Source organism: Microcaecilia unicolor, chromosome 1 (assembly GCF_901765095.1).
Source record: "Microcaecilia unicolor chromosome 1, aMicUni1.1, whole genome shotgun sequence".
In the NCBI taxonomy this organism is placed as follows: Eukaryota; Metazoa; Chordata; class Amphibia; order Gymnophiona; family Siphonopidae; genus Microcaecilia; species Microcaecilia unicolor.
Window position 1 is genome coordinate 707,518,420 of NC_044031.1, and position 23,536 is coordinate 707,541,955.

The 23,536-nt window shown below is 41.5% G+C and overlaps 1 protein-coding gene across 7 annotated transcripts in view; it reads left to right on the forward strand.

Annotated features, from left to right (window-relative positions):
* The window catches only part of NEDD4 (NEDD4 E3 ubiquitin protein ligase), a 578,822-nt gene that overhangs the window by 401,335 nt on the left and 153,951 nt on the right, over positions 1-23,536 (forward strand). For all 7 annotated transcript variants that reach the window (XM_030189078.1, XM_030189079.1, XM_030189080.1 and 4 more), the window contains one exon: positions 18,931-19,160. In XM_030189078.1, the coding sequence (XP_030044938.1) occupies positions 18,931-19,160 (230 nt within the window). The remainder of the gene's footprint in view (positions 1-18,930; positions 19,161-23,536) is intronic.

Sequence of the window (23,536 nt, forward strand, 5' to 3'; positions counted from 1 at the left end):
TAAAGGGCCACCAAAACAGACATCATGTTATGAGAATCAGGTGCTTAACAATCAGACTTACTATTTATAAGTACAATTAAAAAAAAAGACATTGATTAGATTGAGACATGGGAGCATGTAACATTTATTTTATCTGTGCCTACATCAAAAGAAAAAGGTGACATGTGGAAACTTCTATTTTTTTGTGGTTTGCAGTGATTGCACTTGCCCTTTTTATTACTACTATTTCACAGAGAGGTATTGAATAATGGGGGAAAGGCATCCTTCATGCAGAAGTTCTGTCCAGAGTCAGTCTGAATGTAGCAACATTGTCCAGTTCAGCACACTGCTAGCCACCAAGTTCATAGAAAGTTAATTGTGCTCAATTGAAAATAAATTTGTTGGCTCAGGCTGCTTGCTATGTGAATATTCCATCACTGTTTCAATATTTCTACAAAGCATTACATATTAAGAGCATTTGCTTTAAACTTTGTTTTAATTCATTTATCCAGTCCTTACATGCATGTGGTTTTGCTTTTTAAACCAAAAGGTGAATCCTAAGCGTGGTTAAACAATTGGATATAAACTATATTGTTTCTGACTACTTGTTTTGGACTGCTTTGGGTCCTGCTGATCTGTACATCTGCTGTCTAGAATTTTGGAAGATGTAAATGAAAAAATAAAAATTAAGCGTTGGATGTATTCTGTAGAAGTTGTTTACTTTTGCAGCGTGTGTATAGATGCCTGTTCTGGTGTGTGCATGTTTATACATGTAGCTATAATTCCTGAGCATACGGCATCATTAAAGGATAGATTTTAATGCCCAGTTGGGTATATATTTATTTGTTACATTTGTATCCCACCTTTTCCCACTTATTAGTAGGCTCAAAGTAGCTTACATAGTTCTGGAGAGGTGGTTACAGACTCTGGTGTGAACAAATACAGTATAGGGGTACTATTACAGTACAGATACAGTAAAGAAGTATCGGTAAATAGGTTGGGGTGATTCAAACAAAATGTTAGGGTGTGATCATACTTAGGGGTTGAAAACTGTCCGTTTCCTGATTAAAATGCCATATTTCATTATTCGGTGTTTGTCTGATACTGTGGGGTATGCCTTCTTGAACAGGTGAGTTTTTAGGGGTTTTTTTCGGAATTCTAGATGATTATTCGTAGATGTCAGGTGTTTTGGTAGAGAATTCTAGAGCTGTGTGCATATGTAAGAGAAACCTGACGCATATATTGATTTATACTTCAGGCTTTTACAACTTGGGAAGTGAAGAGTTAAGAATAATCTCTCTTGCACAACCTTGCCCTTTCAATATCCATGCTGAAAGGCATATTGAGTTGCACCCTGCATCAGAATCAAGCCTCAAACTAAAAGAAGTCCCCTGCTGGAAAGCAGAAAAGAACACTCTACCAACAGTCTCCCAAGATCTCCACACCAGGTTCTCTTTGGCCACTCTGGAGCTACCAAGCATCACTAAAAGCTGATAACTCTCTAGTTTCTGACTAATCCTGCCCAACAAAGGCCATGGGAAATTCAGGAGATCTGGCATGGGCCACGGTTGAACCAGTGAATCTGTCCCCTCCCAATGCCACGTCCTCTTGCAGTTGAAAAATCTGGGCACTTTTGAGTACTAGAAGGCCATGAGATTCATGATTGGACACCCCCAACATTGCACTACGCTGTCAAACACTTCCTCAGTCAGACTCCATTTGCCCAAATCCAGGGCACTTCCATTGAGAAATTCCACTTTAACGTTTTCCACTCCTGTTAAATGAGATGCTGACAGGATGAGAAGTTGACATCCCACCCCACACATTACCATGTCTATCTTCTTGGCTGCTTGTTGGCTTCTTGCTCCTCTTTGATAACTGACATATGCAACCACTGTTGCATTGTCTGATAGCATTGAATGTTTCAGACATATCCATCTATTTGCTCCCATGATATAATTGAATTCTATTATTGGGTCTCGCTGTATTTTCAAATGTAAGCCACATTGAACCTGAGTTTGCTTGGGATAATATGGGTTATAAATGTTAAAAAAAAATCCTTTATCCTCCACCTTTTAAGACACTGACCATCCAGCTGGATGGTGATAGCACAAGGAAACCAAGTTTGGGCCAATGAAAACTAACTCAAAGTAACCTGTTCCTTAGCTGGGCTCTAGTATTACCATATTAAAAATGCAGCCATACCATGTCTCTGTGGTTATGTTCCACTAATAAGTTGGCTGGAGTCACTGGGGCTCATTTTCAATGCACGTGAAGCACTTAAAGTTTCATAGGTTACTATGGGGCTCATTTTCAAAGCACTTTAGGGGTCTGTTTACAAAGCAGCGCTAATGGCTGTCCATGTGCTAGTGCCAACACGGCACATTCAAAGTGAAATGGGCCGTGTCGGCACTAGCACATGGACAGCTTCTAGCGCTGCTTAGTAAACCAGAGCATTAGATTTACAAAGTTCCATAGGTCTAAGTGCTTTGAAAATATGCCTCTTTATAACTTTGTTAGTCTGAGTACTTTGAAACAGCTCACTGTTGTCCCACAAATTTTTAACTTTTCTTGGGTATCCAGATACTTTTTGGGTTTTATTTTGGGGTAACATAGTAAACATAGTAGATGACGGCAGAAAAAGACCTGCACGGTCCATCCAGTCTGCCCAAGAAGATAAATTCATATGTGCTACTTTTTTATTTGTACTGTCCTCTTCAGTGCACAGACCGTATAAGTCTGGCCAGCCCTATCCCCGCCCTCCCAACCACCAGCTCTGGCACAGACCCTATAAGTCTGCCCAGCACTATCCCTGCCTCCCACCACCAGCTCTGGCACAGACCCTATAAGTCTGCCCAGCACTATCCCCACCTCCCAACCACCAGCTCTGCCACCCATTCTAGGCTAAGCTCCTGAGGATTCCTTTATGTTTATCCCACTGATCTTGTATTTTACTCGCTACAGTAGATAATCCCTTTTTATTTATTTATTTATTTATTTATTTATTTTATTTATTTATTTATAATCTCTTTATTGTTGTTATACATTTCACACAAGCATATCACTTGCAAAAGAAAAATTCCACTATTGCAATTAGTTCTTAAGATATTATCCATACACAAATTAAACAATTCTATAGTGTCATATAAGTCCACTACCAGAGTCCAATAGTCCTATATTGGAGATAAGAAAATAGGAAATAATCTTTACATCAAATTGAATTACAGACAAGTTTCTATTCAGTTTTTTCTTAAATAGGAGCTCTTCTAGCTGTTATAAAGGAGGACAATTGGTCAGGATCAAAATATACATATTTCACTGACTGGTAGGAAATCAAACATTTACATGGGTATTTAAGATAAAATGTTGCTCACATTTGGAGTACCTCCTGCTTCATTTGCAAAAATTTTTGTCGTCGCCTTTGCGTTTCCCTCGCTAGGTCTGGAAAAACACGAGTTTGCAAACCACGAAAAGTTTTATCTTTCTTCTGAAAAAACTTTTTAAAAATCCAGATCTTGTCAGAGGGTAACGCTACTGTAGCCAACAAAGTAGTAGCTGCTATTTGCTCTGTATCTGACATTTCAAGCAAAGCTGAAACATCAAGTGGTTGATCATTTTGAATATTATTCCTTTGTTGATTATCCAAAACCCTCACAGGAATATAAAAGACCTGTGCAAAGGGTGGTATATCCAGTGGTGTGCTGGTAAATGTTTAACAACAGGCTCTCTCCCTGGTCAACCTCTGCCCCCCCCCCCCCAGTCCACCTCTGCGCCCCCCCCCCATCCACCTCTGCAACCCCCCCCCCCAAAAAAAAAAATAGCAGAGCTGGCTGTAGCCGGGTAGAGAGCCTGGGGGGGGACAATGCATTACTCCAGGAAAAAAAAATTAAATGATCCCTGGTTCCAATCTAATTCATGTTTAATGTGGGATAAAATGCCATAAATAAGTAAATAAATATAAACTTTTAATGTTGAGCACCTGATTCTCAAAGTGGACATACAGTGGGGGAAATAAGTATTTGATCCCTTGCTGATTTTGTAAGTTTGCCCACTGACAAAGACATGAGCAGCCCATAATTGAAGGGTAGGTTATTGGTAACAGTGAGAGATAGCACATCACAAATTAAATCCGGAAAATCACATTGTGGAAAGTATATGAATTTATTTGCATTCTGCAGAGGGAAATAAGTATTTGATCCCCCACCAACCAGTAAGAGATCTGGCCCCTACAGACCAGGTAGATGCTCCAAATCAACTCGTTACCTGCATGACAGACAGCTGTCGGCAATGGTCACCTGTATGAAAGATACCTGTCCACAGACTCAGTGAATCAGTCAGACTCTAACCTCTACAAAATGGCCAAGAGCAAGGAGCTGTCTAAGGATGTCAGGGACAAGATCATACACCTGCACAAGGCTGGAATGGGCTACAAAACCATCAGTAAGACGCTGGGCGAGAAGGAGACAACTGTTGGTGCCATAGTAAGAAAATGGAAGAAGTACAAAATGACTGTCAATCGACAAAGATCTGGGGCTCCACGCAAAATCTCACCTCGTGGGGTATCCTTGATCATGAGGAAGGTTAGAAATCAGCCTACAACTACAAGGGGGGAACTTGTCAATGATCTCAAGGCAGCTGGGACCACTGTCACCACGAAAACCATTGGTAACACATTACGACATAACGGATTGCAATCCTGCAGTGCCCGCAAGGTCCCCCTGCTCCGGAAGGCACATGTGACGGCCCGTCTGAAGTTTGCCAGTGAACACCTGGATGATGCCGAGAGTGATTGGGAGAAGGTGCTGTGGTCAGATGAGACAAAAATTGAGCTCTTTGGCATGAACTCAACTCGCCGTGTTTGGAGGAAGAGAAATGCTGCCTATGACCCAAAGAACACCGTCCCCACTGTCAAGCATGGAGGTGGAAATGTTATGTTTTGGGGGTGTTTCTCTGCTAAGGGCACAGGACTACTTCACCGCATCAATGGGAGAATGGATGGGGCCATGTACCGTACAATTCTGAGTGACAACCTCCTTCCCTCCGCCAGGGCCTTAAAAATGGGTCGTGGCTGGGTCTTCCAGCACGACAATGACCCAAAACATACAGCCAAGGCAACAAAGGAATGGCTCAGGAAGAAGCACATTAGGGTCATGGAGTGGCCTAGCCAGTCACCAGACCTTAATCCCATTGAAAACTTATGGAGGGAGCTGAAGCTGCGAGTTGCCAAGCGACAGCCCAGAACTCTTAATGATTTAGAGATGATCTGCAAAGAGGAGTGGACCAAAATTCCTCCTGACATGTGTGCAAACCTCATCATCAACTACAGAAGACGTCTGACCGCTGTGCTTGCCAACAAGGGTTTTGCCACCAAGTATTAGGTCTTGTTTGCCAGAGGGATTAAATACTTATTTCCCTCTGCAGAATGCAAATAAATTCATATACTTTCCACAATGTGATTTTCCGGATTTAATTTGTGATGTGCTATCTCTCACTGTTACCAATAACCTACCCTTCAATTATGGGCTGCTCATGTCTTTGTCAGTGGGCAAACTTACAAAATCAGCAAGGGATCAAATACTTATTTCCCCCACTGTATTCCAAACACTATATTGAAAATAAAATGATTTTTTTCTACCTTTGTTGTCTGGTGACTTTGTTTTTCTGATCATGCTGGCCCAGTATCCGATTCTGCTGCTATCTGTCCTCAGGGCTTCCTTTCCATTTATTTCTTTACTTTACTTTTCCAGGATCTCCTCTTCCACCTTCTTCTGTGGTCATCTACTTTTCCAGCATACCCAGTGTCTCCCCCGATCTCCCCTTCCACTTGGCCTCCTCTCCAGCATCTTCTCTTGATGTCTCTTTTCACATGGCCGATGGCCTCCTCTCCAGCATCTTCTGCCAATCTCTCCTTCCATCCACCTCTCTCTAGCGTCTACCCGCCTCCTCTCCAGCATTTCCCTAATGTTTCCTTCCACCCGCTATCCCGTTTGTGCTAGAGACAAGCAAAAGTCCAAGGCAGAGTAAAGGATAAAAGCAGAAATTAACACCTTGAAACGCGCTGTAAAACATCAAACCTAAACAAAACACCAAGTCCACGGCAGAGCCTGTACCGTATCATGTCAGCCATATGTATGCAAATGAAATGCTTCCTCCGGAGTCTCCATTCAAACACACAATTTCAACATAAAATAATAATAAAAAAGTGTCCCCTTAGGTTATCTCACAAAAATCACAGTTCAATTCAAGTTTCTACCCAGCGGGAACATCTGATTGCCGATTTCGATGGTGAAAAAACAGAGTAGCATCCCTCTCTGACAATACCTGGGCGCATCACCGGTTAGTTTTGCAAATACTGTGCCGGGGGACTGGCACAGCGCATGTTGCAGCCCACCCCGGGCGATCTGCCCTTCAGATGCCAAAGTTTCAAAAACTTACCAAGGAGGTAAACGTAAAGGCAGGATCGGTGCTAGTGGGGTACAAACCGGGCAACTGCTCTGGGACCCCCAAACCTACCTAAAGCTTAAGAAAACACAGCTTTCCAGTGGGCTGTAAAGGGATGGGGAGGGTCAGATTTCAACTGTTGGCCCCAGCAGGTCTAACCCCGGCACTTCCCTTAATCTGCTAGTGCCTTTCAGCAGTCCCAAAAAAAAGTTAGGCAGGGGTACCTGCATGATTCTCAACATCTGGGCCACCAGCATGCAGCTGCGCTTTCCTTTTTTTTTTTTTTCACCAAACACGAGGCATGTGAAAGGAAAGCCAACCCTTCCCTTTTCCGAGCCGTCACCTCCTGTACAAGGGCAGCAGCAGGACACACGGAGGCGCAAAGATCACTTCTGACAGCAGGCCAAGAGAACAACATCAAAAGCCTCCCCCCCCAAAAAAAGTCTGGACTTATGGATCGGAGAAGAACAGCCCTTTGGATCTGCCAGGTCGCTCGCATCGCACACTCAGAGCAAGGGGGGGAGAGGTGGAGGGGGAGGAGTGGCTGCCTCCTGAGTCGAGAGAGATCGGGGGCAGATGAGGCGAGACAGCAGCACACATGCCACTAAAGTGCACAAATGCTCAGCCTCCCTGGGACAGCTCAGACTCGGGGGTGGGGGGGGCGCATGGGCTACACAGACAAGAAATAAAAGTAAGCAGGGGAGGTCCGAAAAGTAACTTCCCACCGCACTCCCGCATTCATTCATTTTCCCCCCTAAATAAAAAAGAGAGCTCAGGGGAAACAAACAGACGAATATTAAATAAAAGCAACGGGGGGGGGGGGGGGGGATCCTGACTTCAAAAGAAAAGGCAACAATCCTTACCTGGTAAGTAATAGATAGGGGGCTTCAATCCAAACATGGTTCACATTAAAAAAAATAGCTTCCAAGACGTGCGAGTACCAATCTTTCCTCCATTCAGTAATATGAATGTCAAGGGCGAGGGTCGGCGCTTCAGCATCCACTTGAAGAGTTCCAGTCAGCCAACGGCCGCCGTTAGAGAAACGGAGCGTGCGACGACTCAAGTTAGAAGAAGCGCCCCCTTCTTGTCAGCAGGAAGTGCGTGGGAGGGAGGGTGCATCCGGCAGACAGATCTCCCCGCTGGAAGTAACACAACACAGTACTAGGGAGAGTAACGTATTACCGCAATGTTGCGCCGCCCCTGGAAGCCGGCTCACCTGCAGGAACAACCGGCTTGCAAGAGCTTTAAAAATTTAACAACCGGCTCTTGCGAGCCGGCTTCAGCACACCACTGGGTATATCTTTATCTTCTATTTCTAATACTTCTTTAAAGTAATTTGTCAACATTTCTCTAGGTGAAATTAAAGGTTGTCGCGGGAAATTAATAAAACGAAGATTATTACTTCTCGAGGTATTCTCAACATTTCTGATTTTCTCCTCAAATTAATCAAATCTTTAAGCATTGTTGTTTGCAAAGTTTGTGACGCTGAGGAGACTTTTTCCTGTTTCACCATATCTACTTTTAACAGCTTTCACCTCGTTTTCTATTTCTTTTAGTTTCCCATCTAACATCACAACTTCCTTGGATATTTTCCTCATCTGGGAGCATAAAGTCTTCCCCATTTCTGCAATTAACAGCCACAGATTATCTAAAGTCACTTCCTGTGGTTTTTGAAAAAGTTTTGCAAATGCTAGAGTCTTACTCTCTTCTTGTGAAACATGTGTGAAACATGTCTTTCACCTCCCAACATCTCTCTTGTCTCCTCCTGCGTGTGGGGCGTCAGAGAGCTAGATGAAAAAACTCCTGTCTTCTCCGTTAAGGCTGCAACTGCTTCCCGTCCAAGCCCAGCCTAAAGCACTTTGGTATTCAGGGCTGCGGATGCTGCCAACGGAGAGCTGCTTCCCACAGGCTGTGGAGGAGGGAGACTTCCAGTTCAGGGTGCAGCCTTAGGTCTCCTGTCCCGGGCTGAACCAGCGAACCGCTCACCGAAGTAACCGCCGAAACTTGAGCTTGCTGAAGGTAGGACTCAATCAAACCTGAGGAGACTAAAGGTCTTTGCTGCTGGGATGCAGTAGCAGCAGCTCTGCCCCGTCTCTTCGGCATTCTCAGGAAATAGTATAGTTTATAACGAAAACCACAGGAGCTCAAAAAACATGTCTGACTCAGTCAGCGGCCATCTTAGACTCCATCCCTTTTTATTTTTATTTCTCCGGTGCTGTACTGCTTACAGAGAATGTGATTTCTCAGTGTTTCCTTTTCTAATTTTGGGTCCTTTATTCTGTAATTGGGTGAGGATTGGTCTTTGTTCTATGAGTGACCAAAGTGAGAGATTCTGCTGGCATGTAATTTGTACATGGATCCATAGGAGTTTGATTTGTCTATTTTTTATCCAATAGGAAACATATTGCGGATCTATATATTAACAACTGCCTTTTTAAAGGTACAATTATTGATATTTGTGTGTTCAGAATTGGTGCTGTTAAGTTTGTTACATAGGTGCTGAGAAGCTTGTTTTCAGGGTTTATTATTATTATTATTATTATTTATTGCATTTGTACCCCAAATTATCCCACCTTTTTGCAGGCTCAATGTGGCTTACAGGGTGTTAATATGATATAGTCATTACATAGTCTTAGATACAGTCGGTAATAAGTTGAGGGTAGATGAGGATTTAGATGGAAAGGTGTTAGGTAAGGTCATGTGAGAGGTGTTTTAAAGCACTGGGGTGATTTAAGGAGTAATTTGATTCATTAAGGATGTCTTTTGTAGGCCTTGTTGAAGAGATGTGTCTTCAAAGATTTGTGAAAACTAGTTAAGTTGTCCATGGTTTTCAGGGCCATGTGGAGTGTGTTCCATATCTGTGTGCTTTTGTACGCAAAGGTAGTAGCGTATGCCTGTTTGTATTTAATTCCTTTACAGCAGGGGAAGTTCAAATGGAGGAATTTGCAGGCTGATCGTCTGGCGTTTCTGGGCGGTAAGTCCACTAAGCTCAGCATGTAGAGTGGGGCATCTGCGTGAATGATTTTGTGTACGGTCGTGCAGATCTTGAACTCAATTCGTTCCTTGAGCGGGAGCCAGTGCAGCTTTTCTCTTAGGGGCTTCGCACTTTCGTATTTGGTTTTTCCAAAGATGAGTCGGGCTGCAGTATTCTGGGCTGTTTGGAGTTTTTTTATGGTATTTTCTTTACAACCTGTGTATAGGGCGTTGCAGTAGTCCAGGTGACTTATCACTAGTGACTGTACTAGGGTGCGGAAGTAATTTGGTAGACAGTCCTCATAAGGAGAAGGGGGTGTAAGAAACACTGTCAGGAGCAAGTTGAGGGGCATGTGCCACTGCAGTAATTATTTTCCAGGATGCTGTGATGTGTGTTGAGAGGTTGACCAGACTCAAGTCTACTATAATGGTAAAGTTTAAGTAATGAGATAATTCAACTTCATTTAAAAATGTCAGTGCTTCCAAGGTTTCCATAAGTGTGCATGTTGTTTGTTGATGCAGGACAGACTTTTTACTTAGAAATCCGTTATCAAGTGTACTCTAAAGCATTATTTAGGAGTATACCAAGCATTATTCTTTACTTATCCCTTACTTGTCCTGTCTGTCATAATTAGATTGTAAGCTCTATCAAGCAGGGACTGTCTCTCCATGTTCAAGTGTGAAGCTCTGCGTACATCCGGTAGCGCTATAGAAATGATAAGTAGTAGTAATTATTCACGTCTATATGCCTAGTGCTCCCCTTGATAACTCTGGGCTTCCCCAAAATGTCAGGTCCTGATATGAAGATATATCTGACATCATAGAAAGTATTTGTCACTTTTCTCAAAGGACAAGCAGATTGTCCATTGGAGTCCTGCATGGGAACTTTGCCCAGCACTGGTTACAGAACTTCTGAGAATGTCCAACCGTGCATGTGTGCCTCCTCTTACTTGCTGCTATTGTGCAGGACTACTTCAATCCTGTGGGGCACTGGTGAGTTCTTGACGCATATGGACACTTGAATTTCCTTCTTCCCTCTGAGCTAAATAATCAACCAGAAGAACTGATTAAGACAACTAAATCTCTCCTTTTCTTAACTACTTCGCATCTAACATTGATGACCCTCAGATGTCAGGTTTGAAACCCTCCATGTCTGATTCTTTATCTTCTACAATTGTCAGATCTAAAAGACTAAAACATCATCCCCTGACACCAGAAGAAATGGTTCCCGGGAAATCTGCTCTGCCTGCATCAGATTTGGTTTTGGAAGAACTTCGTGCACTATGAGATTTCTCCTCCAGGCACAATGAGACTACTTGCGAACTTAAAGATGAGATTTCTAACATCTCATCTTCACTTCCTGCTTTTCAAGTGCGTGTAGAGGAATTGGAACACCACTCCAATCAAGCAGCATTGCAGATGACTCGAATGGAAAACTCTTCGGTGGTGCACTTTAGAAAATTCGAGCTCAAAATTGAAGATCTAGCCAATAGATCACGCCGAAATAATATCAGAAGTCTGGGACTCAAGGAAGGCTTGGAGGGTACAAATATGATTGAGTTTCTTTCTAAATGGATTCCTGCTGTGTTGAATACAAGTTTTGATCCACTCCTGGAATTTGAAAGAGCCCACACCGTCAGCAGTGAAAATCAATCAACACCCGAGACTTGTTGCAAAGCTGCGCCGCTTTCAACATGCCCTCAAGATCCTCACTACTGCTCGCGCTGTTCCTCCACTTCATGTGGATGGTAAAAATATTTTAATTGTTCCGGATCTCGCCAAATCCATGGCCCGAAGGAAGAAGGCCTTCTTGGAAATGTGTGCTAAGCTAAAATCCTTGGGTGCACGCTTTGGCCTGCAATATCCGGCTCACATGACCATCACCCTTCATAACACCACCAAAACTTTCTCCCAAACAACTTCAAGCTTATCTAGATCAATTACAATCTCAAGGCATGTCCTGAACTGATTATTTTCATTTTCATTCACTAAGTATTCTCTCTTCCATGTCTCTTGTTATTGTGAATGTAACTGTTGTGATTTTCTGAATGAATATTCCCTAGCCTCTTATGTATAATTTATAACTCTTTTTGAGGCTCTTTAGTACTCGTCTGACTGAGGAATATACACCTCTGTACTACTTCTTAAAGCTCAGAGATTGTTATATTGTGTATCTGGTTATTCTTCTCTCCGATTCTCTGGTTTTCATAACCATGATTTTTTTTTTCTTCAAAATTTTTGAGGGTGGGATTGGTTTTCAGCATCCTTGTCACTGGAACCTACACCATGACTTTGAATTATTTACTTTTTCTATACCGCGTTTAAAAGGAGCTTTTTATCTGTTGGCTCCTCTTATCTGTTAGTAGTATGCTTTTTATGTACCAATATGCAATCATTTGAATTCAAATTCTGTTTCTTATGACTGCATTGTCACATAATGTTCCTTCTATATCAGCTCTTACAATTTTTTCCTGGAATGTTAATGGTTTTAAACTGCCAGTTAAACAGAAAAAAATGTTTTCACACCTTAAAAAAATTTAAACCTCGTATCATTTTCCTACAGGAAACCCATGTCACTGATTTAGGCCATTTAATTGCTCCATATACATGGATTTCTCAATCTATAGATGCTCCCTCAGTGGGCAGGAAACATGGTGTGTCAGTTCTCTTGTCTAAAAATGTTCAGTTCAAACTCCTAAACAGTGTAGCTGACACTCAAGGAAGATGGCTAATTACTAACATAGAAGTCTCTTCTCAACAGTTGTTATTAGAAAATGTTTACGCTCCTAACTCTGACTCACCAGACTTTTTCACATCACTTTTTCTCTATATCTTCTTTTGATGAGATGCCTGTTTTGTATTTCTGGTGATTTCAATCTCCCTTTAGATATTTAGGAGCACCTAAAATTGAATCCAAAGCCAATTTGACTTTCAGATCCTTAGCTTCACAATTCAATCTTATAGACCCCTGGAGAATTGGTCATCCTGATCCCAAGGAATACTCCTTTCACTCACTACCACATAATAGGTTATCACATATAGACTGTTTCTTATCTGCCACTTCATTATCTCAAGCTATAGAAATCTCAATCCATACTAGAGTCATTTCAGATTGTTCTCCTATATCCCTTTCTCTAAACTCCATGATACAAGCCCCGCCAAAAGCCACTGTATAGAGACTCAATACCAAAATTCTCAGTGACAAAATAGTCATCTCGAATAGAACATTTCATCACATAATTTTTTCAATTCAACCCACTAGGCTTGGCCCCTCCACTAACATTATGGGAAGCTTTTAAGACAACCCTAAGAGGTGATCTGATTTCAATTTCTGCGTATAAAAGAAAAGAACAAAATGCTCTTATTCAAAATACAGAATCCCAGATCAAAGATGGTGAACGAAAATATCTCCTTTCTCCTGATAGTTCTCTATTAGACTCTATTTACAAATTAAAATACTCATATAATAAGCTGATAACTGATTTGGCATGTCATGAAATTTTTCAAACTAAAACTAGATATTACATTGAAGGTAATAAAAGTAATAAATTGTTGGCAAATTACCTTAAATGCAAACGTACCAAAATTCAAATTCCATCTATCAAAAACAATGTTGGTAGTATAGTTACCTCACATTCTGAAATTTTAAAATCATTCTCTCTCTTTTATCAAGCATTATATTGGTCAGAATCTCAAGGAGGAAACACAGCCATAGAAGATTTTCTTAACCCCCTTCAACATCCAAAATGGTCTCATGAGGATGGTAAACTCCTCTCTAATCCTATAGACATAGAAGATCTTACACATGCTTTTTTTGGACCTTCCTTCTGGAAACGCTTCTGGATGTCCGGTGGAATTCTACAAAATATTCAAAAAGTCTCTCTCCCTTATCCTGCTCTGATTGTTCAATACTATTTCACCTCATGATACTTGTAATAATCATTTTTCAGAAGCTTTGATAAATAAGTCAGACCCAAACCTAAAAAAGATCCTCAATTTGTGCAAAAATTATAGACCTATCTCTCTTCTCAATTCAGACTATAAATTTTATGCCAAAATATTATCTAATAGATTACAGAAGATAATAGGTAAAGTTATATTACATTCATGGGTTGGTTTTATGCCAAACAGGCTCATCACTGATAACACTAGGTTATTTTTTCACATTTCACATCTTGCCAAGTCCTATTTCTACCCTGTTATAGCTTTATCCCTAGATGCAGAGAAGGCTTTTGACAGGGTGGACTGGCCCTATCTATTTTCAATTCTACAATGGTTTGGTGCCCCAGTAGAATATATTGATAAAATAAAAGTTTTATATACTAATCCTACAGCTAGAATTATTGCAAATAATTCCCTTTCAGATTACATTCCTCTCAATAGAGGTACACGTCAAGGCTGCCTCTTGTCTCCTTATCTGTTCAACCTTGCCTTGCACACTCTTCTGATAGCAATCAACTCAACGATTGCCATAACTGGACTCCTACACAATAACCATCACTATAAGGTTACCGCATATGCAGATGATATACTTTTATATATCACAAATCCATCTTCTTCACTACCAGCTTTATTTTCTTTAATTAGCAAATTTTCCACATTTTCAGGGTATAGAATCAATGAATCCAAAACGGAAGTATTACCACTTAATGTTCATGCATTACATGATTTAATTTGCAGTTTGGTCTAGTTTGGTCTCCCGACCATATCAAATATTTTGGAATTGAGCTCCATACTTCACTTCAAGAAACTATTCAATGCAATGGAGATAATATATTGAAACGCATTAAAACTCTACTAGTATCCTGGCATGTTGGGGCAGGCTCAAGACCATCAAAATTATGGTTACTCCTAAGATAAACTTTATACTTAGCATGATACCAGTATTATTCCACATCTCCTCCTATAAACAAATTGATAAGCTTTTGTCCTCTTTTCTATGGAAGTCTAAACAGGTTAGAATCTCACATAACTCAAAGCCCCAAAAGAATAATTTGATGTAATGTTTCCTGATTTTCTACTATACCATAAGACCTTCATTGCTCAACAAGGTAGTCGCTGTTTTTTCTGATGAACATTCTCCTATATAGCTTCTACTGGAGCAATCCTTGGCTCACTCTTTCCCCTTTTTTCCTTTGACTCATTCACAGAAAGAGAATCCTATCTTAACTCATTCTAAAGCTTGCCTTAAGGCCTTAGATAATCTACTCGAATTTCCTTTCTATAGGGAAAGGGAAATGGGACTTGATATACCACCTTTCAGTGTTTTTTACATATTCTTGTGGTGCCAGTAGAAAGGAAATAGCACTTCAGTATACCAGGATCTACTGGATCTCCAGCCTATTAATTGGCAAAGGTCCTGTTCCAGTCCCATAGCTTCCAAACATCTTGGACCTTAAGTATAAAGTGCAGAAAGCCCCTGGACATGATCTCAACTGTCTCCTTATTCGGTAGCCTGTGAGACAGCAATCAAGGAAATAAAGTCTTCAAAGTCACAATTCAATGTCCCAAAGAATCCAAACTTCTCGATTCAGTACAGAGGATAGTCTATCAAGGGGCAGTGCTCGCCTTGAGGATTGTGGCCCACCAGCTCCAAATACTCCATTACCAGCATTCCATTTTTCACCCTGGAAGAAACCCACAGATACAATCTCCCAAGGTCACTCTTCAGGAATCCATGTGCCATCTGATCCGATACTTACGATGCTCACAATACAACATCCAGAATAGTGGCAGTAGCCACAGGGTTGCACTGTATGGCATTGCTTAAAGCATTCTGGTGACAGTCTTTTTGGAGATAAAGTTAGACTCAGTATTTCAGATCAAGGATGATAATCCAGTGATTTGGGATCTTTTTTTACAACCTGCTGACCAAGCCAGCAAATATAAGGAAATCCCAAAGCCCTTTGTTGGGAGTTGTCAAATTTTTTTTTATAGCAATTATACCCAAGGAGGACATTTGCAGCCTACATCAGACTTCCCACGCAGCATCCATCTCTCCAGAACTATGCTCAGAAGCAAAAGTCTGGAGAGCACAGACAGATTGCCAGCTCACAGTGAACCTGACCAGGTCCACGCCAAAAGGTGGCCTGGTTTATTCCCAAAGCAATAAAATTTATATTTACAATAAAGGAAGCTATGTTTAGTACGATCATGGAGAAGAGTATTCAAGGCCGATTGCGTTGCCAAGAAGGCATCTCTGTGTGCAGTGGTTGGATGGGATATATAAGCCTGTTTAACAACACACAATTCCTTCTCCAACAATATAATGCTACATGCTATGTGATGTGCTCGAGCTGCTGTGTACAGCATGTCACCCCGAAGGGACTGCTTTTGATGTTTCCCAAAGTAGCAGTGGTTCTGATGTATGACGACTAAAATGTACTTAATCAGCCAATTTCTCCACAAGGTATTGTAGAAATTGAGCATCCTCTTGAAGGAATTCCGGAAATCTCCAACCTCCTCCCCAGCCCCAAAATAAGAGACATCTAAAGTCTACCTAGATTAAAGCATGATTGGACACTACGATTGGCCCTATTTCTGCATGAGTAGCCAAAGGCAATAGAGATTGTGGTATCATGAAAGGTTCCCATGAACCCTGGACAAGGGTCCACAAGATCTAAAGCAGAACAGAGGTAGGGCAACCCTTTCTGAGGCCCCATAGATGGTGCCACCTAAGAGGTGATCATCTAACAATTTATAAATCAGTTGAGTCCAGAACCTTTAAATGTTTTAGTCTGTCTTATGGCACTCAAAATTTCCACAACCATAGCACTCTTGTGTAATTTCTGTAATGCAGATTCAGGGAAACTGGGCAAACCTAAAACTTGCAAAGGATAACAAAACAGAACTCTGTAGAACCAGTGGTTGGAGAATTTGTGGTTTTTCAGAACATGTTTTTGGAATTTAAGATAAGTACTTGGACTTTTGTATTTCAAGATTGTTCTTAATTTAATTGGAATTTTCCTTGTCTTTTGGGGGCACTTCAATTAATTTTGGAGGGTTTAATTTACTTTATTTCACTATTACACACATGAACCAGTGGTTGGAGAGTTTGTGGTTTTTCAGAACATTTCTTTGGAATTTAAGATAAGTACTTGGACTTTTGTATTTCAAAAATGTTTTTAATTTAATCAGAATTTTTCCTTGTCTGTTGGGGACACTTCAGTTAATTTTGGATGGTTGTATTGTACTTTATTTCACTATTACACATGGAAGGGGTGTACTCGAGGATGTATCTAGGCACCAAATGCTAGAGCATTAAACATTATTGCTCAGAGTTCTTGTTGTCCTAGTAAGCTTCAGATGTTGGTAGTGTCAAAGCTTAAATAACTGAGAGTCACCCCTTCCACGTATTAATATTAATAATATTATTTTATTTTTTTTGTTTACCACCCTTTTTTTTCATATTGTTTGTGGTATATTCTTTTTTGTGTTGCCACCTTTTTTGTGCATCATTTTATTGTACTTTGTTTAAGTCATTCCGTATGATCTGATTGTTGTATTTATTGATGTGCATATCTATTCTTAATTTATATATGTATTTGTTTTGCTTGTTCTTTAGAGCATTTCTGACCCCTGAAGCAGGTGGTTCACCGCTGAAACACAGCCCATATTGGGTCCTTTTCAGTTGGTGCTTTGTCAATATGACTGCTGGAACTTCTTTGGTCCATTCCTACTCTTTCTCAAACTGTGGGCCCTGACCCAAAAAGGGATCATGACCTGGACCGGCCCTTCATAGAGATGACATAAGCCCATGCCTCCAGGAGGTCTTGTGATTTCTGTGGCCATTCAAATGAGATTATGGTCACAAAATTTGATAATCACTGTGTTATGCCATATCAGCATGGAAACTGTCTCATGTATTGTGTAAGCAGACTTCTTATTTTTTTCTGTTGGCTAAAAGGTTTGACACCTTATCTACACAAAGCTTTTGTTAACAAACCCATTACTGCTCATTGTAATCTTGGGTAAGTCTTTTAACCATTCATTACTTCAGGTACAAATTTAAGATTGAGATTGTAAACTCTGAATAGAACACACCTTGAGCTACTGGAAAAGGTTGAACTAAATCCAAATAAACACAAACCTGTTTCAGGAAGTTTATCCATATCTGATGCATCAACAACTTACCCATTTTGACTCTTACCAAATCTTGGGTGAAACAACTCTTCTGAAAAGGTAGTGTTGTCATTAGATCACCTTTTTTGACTGAGGCCCTGATGCTCAAAAGCAAACGCGGGCACTAGAGGCCATTAGCACCATAATATTGCCTGCATTTACCTGCACAGAATGATCAGAGTCCTGGAGCGCGGGAACAAACAAGCACGCAGATGAACGGCGCAAGTATCATGCTAATGTAGTCCTGCACACGTAAATGAAGTCATTTTGTATTCCTCCCCAATACTTAGAAAAGAGTGCCCAAAACAAAACTGCCGTACCGCTGCAAAAAATAATTCCAGGTTGGAGCAGGCATTAGGTGTTGGAAGAGAGGATTTCTCATGATTCTTTCTTCAAAATCTGCCAGTTTTGATTGCTTTTGGAAGCAGAAGAAAGCCCGTGCAAGCCCTCAAGTGCTGGTCGTGAGAAATGAATATGCGCAAGTCACAGCAGACCTAAAAGTGAAAACACATATTGGCGTCTATTTCCAGTGTTTAAATATGTAGGAAAAAATTGAAAACGCTTATATTAAGGCCGCAGAAAACAGACACCAATGTGTGCTTGACGCTTGGGTTTTGCCACGCGCATGTGCACAGGAGCAGAGCTTACCACAAAATGCCTCTGCGCATGTGCCAAGCACGATCCACCTGCCAAACTCCTTAGTGCTCAATGCTATGAATGCACCTATATTTGCATCGAATTAGTGTTCAGCATTAGGAGTTGTTCTTCGGCGCTGTTCTGGCAGTATGTTTATGGTGCTATTCAGAACAGCACCAGAGTTCTGAGCATACACGTACAAGTGATAGCTAGTTAACTTAGCCAGTCTAGTTTTAGGCAAATATAATTGACCATGAATTGCTCCTGATATTATATAAATTGGAGATGCTTCTAACAAGTATACACAGAGGAATAATACTTTTGGAGAATCCTGGTTAAGGTTTTATTAGTATTGTAATTTATTTGTATATCACTTTGTTCCATATAAAGTATCAGGCATCAAATTTTAGTGTAGTATATCATTTCAGAGTACATTAATGAATTAGAAACTGATTTGCACTCTGGATACACAGCAGTAAGCCTGAAAACCTGAAAGCTATTGATGCAGTGTGCATTCAGGTGCAGTAGTTATTTTTGTGTCCCTGGAGGCTCACAATCTGTTTGTACCTGAGGCAGTGGATGGTTAAAGTGCCTTGTCAAAGATCACAAGGAGCCACAGTGAAATTTGAACATGGTTCCCCTGGTTCTCAACCCACTGCTGTAACCATTAGTCTACTTTTCCACTCCATATAGGTAATGTATTAACATACTCTTTAATAATCACTATGATATTATAAAAGTACCTGTTATACTCATGAATTAATGTGCTTCATTTTTCAGACTGATATTCCAAATCGATTTGAAATGAAATTACGTCGTAATGCAATTCTGGAAGACTCTTATAGAAGAATTTCTGCAATTAAGAGAGCAGACCTTCTTAAAGCCCGGCTCTGGATCGAATTTGATAATGAAAAAGGTTTAGATTATGGAGGAGTGGCCAGAGAATGGTTTTTCCTAATATCTAAAGAAATGTTCAACCCCTATTATGGTCTGTTCGAATATTCTGCTGCGTAAGTAGTATGATTCCTGAATGTATATTATAAAAAGTAGTCCATTGTTAGGTTTTCTATTTTTAATTTTGTTTAATTTTAACTATCCATTAGTCTTGAATCAAAGGAATTTCCTCAGCATTGTTTGCTATGGACTTGTTTTTGTTCAGAGTATTGTCCCAGCAAGCTCAGATTATACAGCTAAGAAAAGACCAGTTTTTGTGAAAAACCTGAACTGGCATGGGTTTCATAGAGATTATATGCTTGGTTTATTTGGGATGTGAGGAGGCAACACATTAGCAGTCGCTTTGAAAGAAATACTTGAAAAGCAACTGCTGTAAATATTAATATTTCAGAATTAGAATTTTGTGCTTCTGCATTAGAATTATCATTATTGGGGCTGGTCCAGTGGTGTGCTGGAGCCGGCTCGCACCGGCTCCCGAGAGCCGGTTGTTAATATTTTATGAATTTTGTGAGCCGGTTGTTCAGCACTCCAGAGCAGCTCCCATGGCAAGAAGAAGAGAGAGGAAGTCACTTCCTCCTCCTGCGCTGACTTAGACCCGACCGTTTATGTGAACCATGATGAGCTTGCAATTCACATAAACAATCGCATCTAAGTCGGCACAGGAGTATGCAGGCGATGCAGCACAAATCAATTTACAGGTGCCTGCCCTGGTGCGGCGGTCCATAGCAATGAAAGGGAGGAAGGAGGAACTTGAGAAAGCCAGAGAACCGAAGCTAAGGCAACAGGGGAGGGAGGGAGGACACCCCTACCCTGCGTTGCCTCAACTTCAGATTCTCTGGCTTCCTCCTGCAGTAGCCTCTGCCCCTGGCCAAGTTTTCTCAGTCAAGGAAGCGTTTCTGAAAGAGAGAGGACGATAAAAAAAGGCTCAGGGAAAAGCTGCAGCTCTAGAGGGGACCTGAACTGACAGTAGCTCCTGCTCTCCACAGGCAGGGAGAGAGAGAGTTTCAATGATCTTCTGGCCAGGGGAAGGGGAGACTCTGGCTGCGACAGGAAGGGGCGACAGCTCTGCCTCCCTCCCCTCTCTTCTGCTTCTCACACGCTTTCCCGAATCCCCAGAGTTTAAGGTGCTGCTGTTTCTGCTGCAGGATTTGTTTTCTATCTCTCTGTCTCCTGGGTCTCCTAAAGAATGAAATTACTTTTAGGCATACTAACAAGTGTATTTGTTTTACCTGAAGGCTGCAGGGGATTTCGATGGAACTTGCTGCCTCCATAGGACACAGTGTGTGCCCTTGCTAATGCTTGCCAATGCCAGGGAGTCTCGGGAGGGGAGAGAAGTACACCGTTTCAAAACCTGGGGGGGGGGGGGGGTTGGTAAGTATCCCTCCTCTTCCAGTATGTCCCGTGAATAGGGCAGATTGAAGGGCTGAAAGGTGAGGACATTAGACTAGGATTCACCAGTTCTCTCTGACCTGTAGTCTATCTGGTTAGTTGTCTTTCTGTGATTTCACAAGTTTAAGCAGCTATGTGTCTGTTTTTAAACAGTTTTCTGCTCACGTTGATCTATCAAGTGTGTCACTTTGGCGTCTATTGTAGCTCCGATACAGTTTGTTGTCTAGGAGCTCTTTGAGGCTCTTTTTTCCTCCTTTTTCAATGGTTGGTTGATTCAGTTATAGGCAGCATTATTCTTTGAATCATTTTCATTTCAGTGGGAAAGACAGTAGTGTGTAATATATGTTTTGAACAGAATTTTCCATATCCCACCTGTTAGTGTTTAGTGGTCACTTATTAATATAAACAGCTGTACCTCCGTTTATAACACATCTTAGCAGTCCGCTTTGAAATTCAAAATACTCATGCCTCCCTCCTCCATCCACCCACAGGCACAACACTACAATGTGCTGGGGGGGGGGGGGGAGGAAGTAGGCATGAGTACTTTGAATTTCAAAGCCAATAAGCCAGCACAGTTCAGTGGGAAGTTTAAGACTAGGGGTGGTTTTGGAGTGCTTCTTGCACGTGCTCTGCTGCAGCCTGATTGGTTACTTCAGCAGCAGAGCAGGCTAAAGTAGCTGCAAAGCAAGCACAACCAGAGAAAGATCCAGTACAGGAGTTGTCACATGGAGTTAAGTTAACGGCAAGAAGCCCAAAGCCTAAGGAAGTCCTGCTGTGTGCTGCTGCTGCTGCCAGAGTATGCCTGTGTCTGTGTATATTGGTGCCCTGAGGCAAGCAGACCACTGTTCCCGGGGGGGGGGGGGGGCTCCGAAACAGGATTATTCCACATCTGAAGGTAATTTTGTTTAAGGCTACCATCACCCCTTCCCTCCCTTTTATCTCACGTACATGATTAGAAAAATTAAATGGCCAGACAACAAAGGTAGAGAGAATAATTTTATTTTAATTTAGGGTGAAGTAGTGTTGTCGTGCTGTTAGTTCAGTTTAAAGGTTAATAAATTTAAATTTAAAAAAAACCAAAATAACGTGATACCTTTTCATTGGACTAATTTAATACACTTTTGACTTTTTTAGGAGCCAAAATCTGATCTGAGGAAGGTTCCTCTAAATTAAAGCTAGTCAAAAAATGAATCAGTTCAATAAAAAGTAATCATCTTATTTTCCATTGTATGTCTTTGTTAATTTGTAATGTAGTGATTGGAATGTATCAGTTTTTGAAAATTACATCTTTTTCTTTATAGTTAGCACAGTACATTGGGACATGCATCACTATTTCTCATTCTTTGATGTTGCACTATATACAGAGTCTGGCTTCCTGGGAATTCAGTTTAATTGTTGTCTATTTATTTCTATACTTAGGCTCTATCTATATTCTTCATGTGTGAAAAAGGCATTCAATGATCAGTACTAATCCATTAGTTTTCCAAATGAGTGTGTTGATGTTCTACTGCTCACTGCAGTGTTTACAGCGCTGGCTTTTCCTAGGTACACCCATGTTGTGTGACTCCTACAAGTTAGTGCTATATGGTACAGTAGAATTGTCTTATAGGTCTTGAGAGACTTTTGTAAGGTGAGTGTGCAATGGGGGGGGATTGGAGGCCTAGTAAAGGGATGAATGAATCACGTGCAGGCGGATGGGTTTGGAGGTAGAGTAAAACGGTGAATGTGCCATGGGGACGGGTGGCTGGGAGCATAGTAAAAGGGTGAATGTACCATGTGGGGGGGGGGGGTCCCCTTTCTGCTGAGCAAGGCAAGGAAGGGCAGTGACAATCTGGGTGTCTTAGGGTTTTTTTGTTTTGTTTTGTTTGAGAGAGAGAGCCTGTTGTTAACTTTTTACCAGCACACCACTGGGCTGGTCTGATGGCTCAGTGACAGGTACATTGATGTGGAGGAATTAGTTTGGTTCCTTGATCGGGGCTTTCGCTCGTCAGGCCAGCCAGAGTTAGGGGTACTGCATAGGCAGCATTCATTGCCCCAGGAGAGGCAGCTCTAGTCATTGCACAGTAGTGGCCATGTTTAAGGCCCCTGATTTGCAGGATTCTAGAAGGAGCTTTGGTGCACTGCTCCTTGCCAAGGGCTGTCCAACAAATTACTTGGCTAAATTAGCTGAGAGAGGGAGCCTTTTTCTGTGTTTCACGCAAGCAAAGTCGGCTTAAGCTATGAGTCAGGTGGAGGGTACTGGCTCAGTTCACTAGAGATAAAGGGTGCCAAAATCCTCAGCTTCTGAAGTCACCAGCCTGGCTAACTTTTAAAATCAACAAGATAGGTAGACACAGAAAGGCAGATCTGAGCTGGGATACAGAGGCTGCTCAAGAATTGCCTACTATACATCCGCCTACTCCCCCCATACACACACACCACAACATGTGCTGCGGGGAGAAGCCAATTCAGAAGCAACGCTTAAAGCTCTTCAGCAGCTGGCCATCTTTTTCTTGCTGTTGCTGAATGGGCCATTGCTTGTCCCATGAAGATTGTAGGTTGACTTCCTGCCCAGATGAGAGGGGCAACTTGATTTGTGTGCTGGTCCAAGAGGAAAGAAGAAGACAGGAAAAGTAGAGAACCAAACTACAAAAGCACCACAAGATGCCAGTGTTAATTGACACTGTGACGTCTTGTGGCGCTTTTGTAGTTTACTGCGTTAACTGATGCTCTCGCTGTTTTGCTACTATTTGTTGCAATTGCAGCATATATATGATACTGAACCAGGACTATATATCTGCATCATTTTCTTCCATCAACCACTGTACCTTTGACCCCTGAAGCAGGTGGTGGTGTCCTGCCAAAACGCGGCCCGTGTCGGGTCTTTGTTGGTGTCAATACAAGTGTTTTCCTGGATTTTCATTTGTTAATTACTCCTGGAGCTGCTACATGTGTTGCATTCTCATCTTTTCCTGTCTCCTTTGGATTCTGTTGCTGCTTACCCAGGAGGAAAGAAAACTTTCAGACGGAAGTCACAGTTCCGGTCCTGATTCCAGTTCCAGTC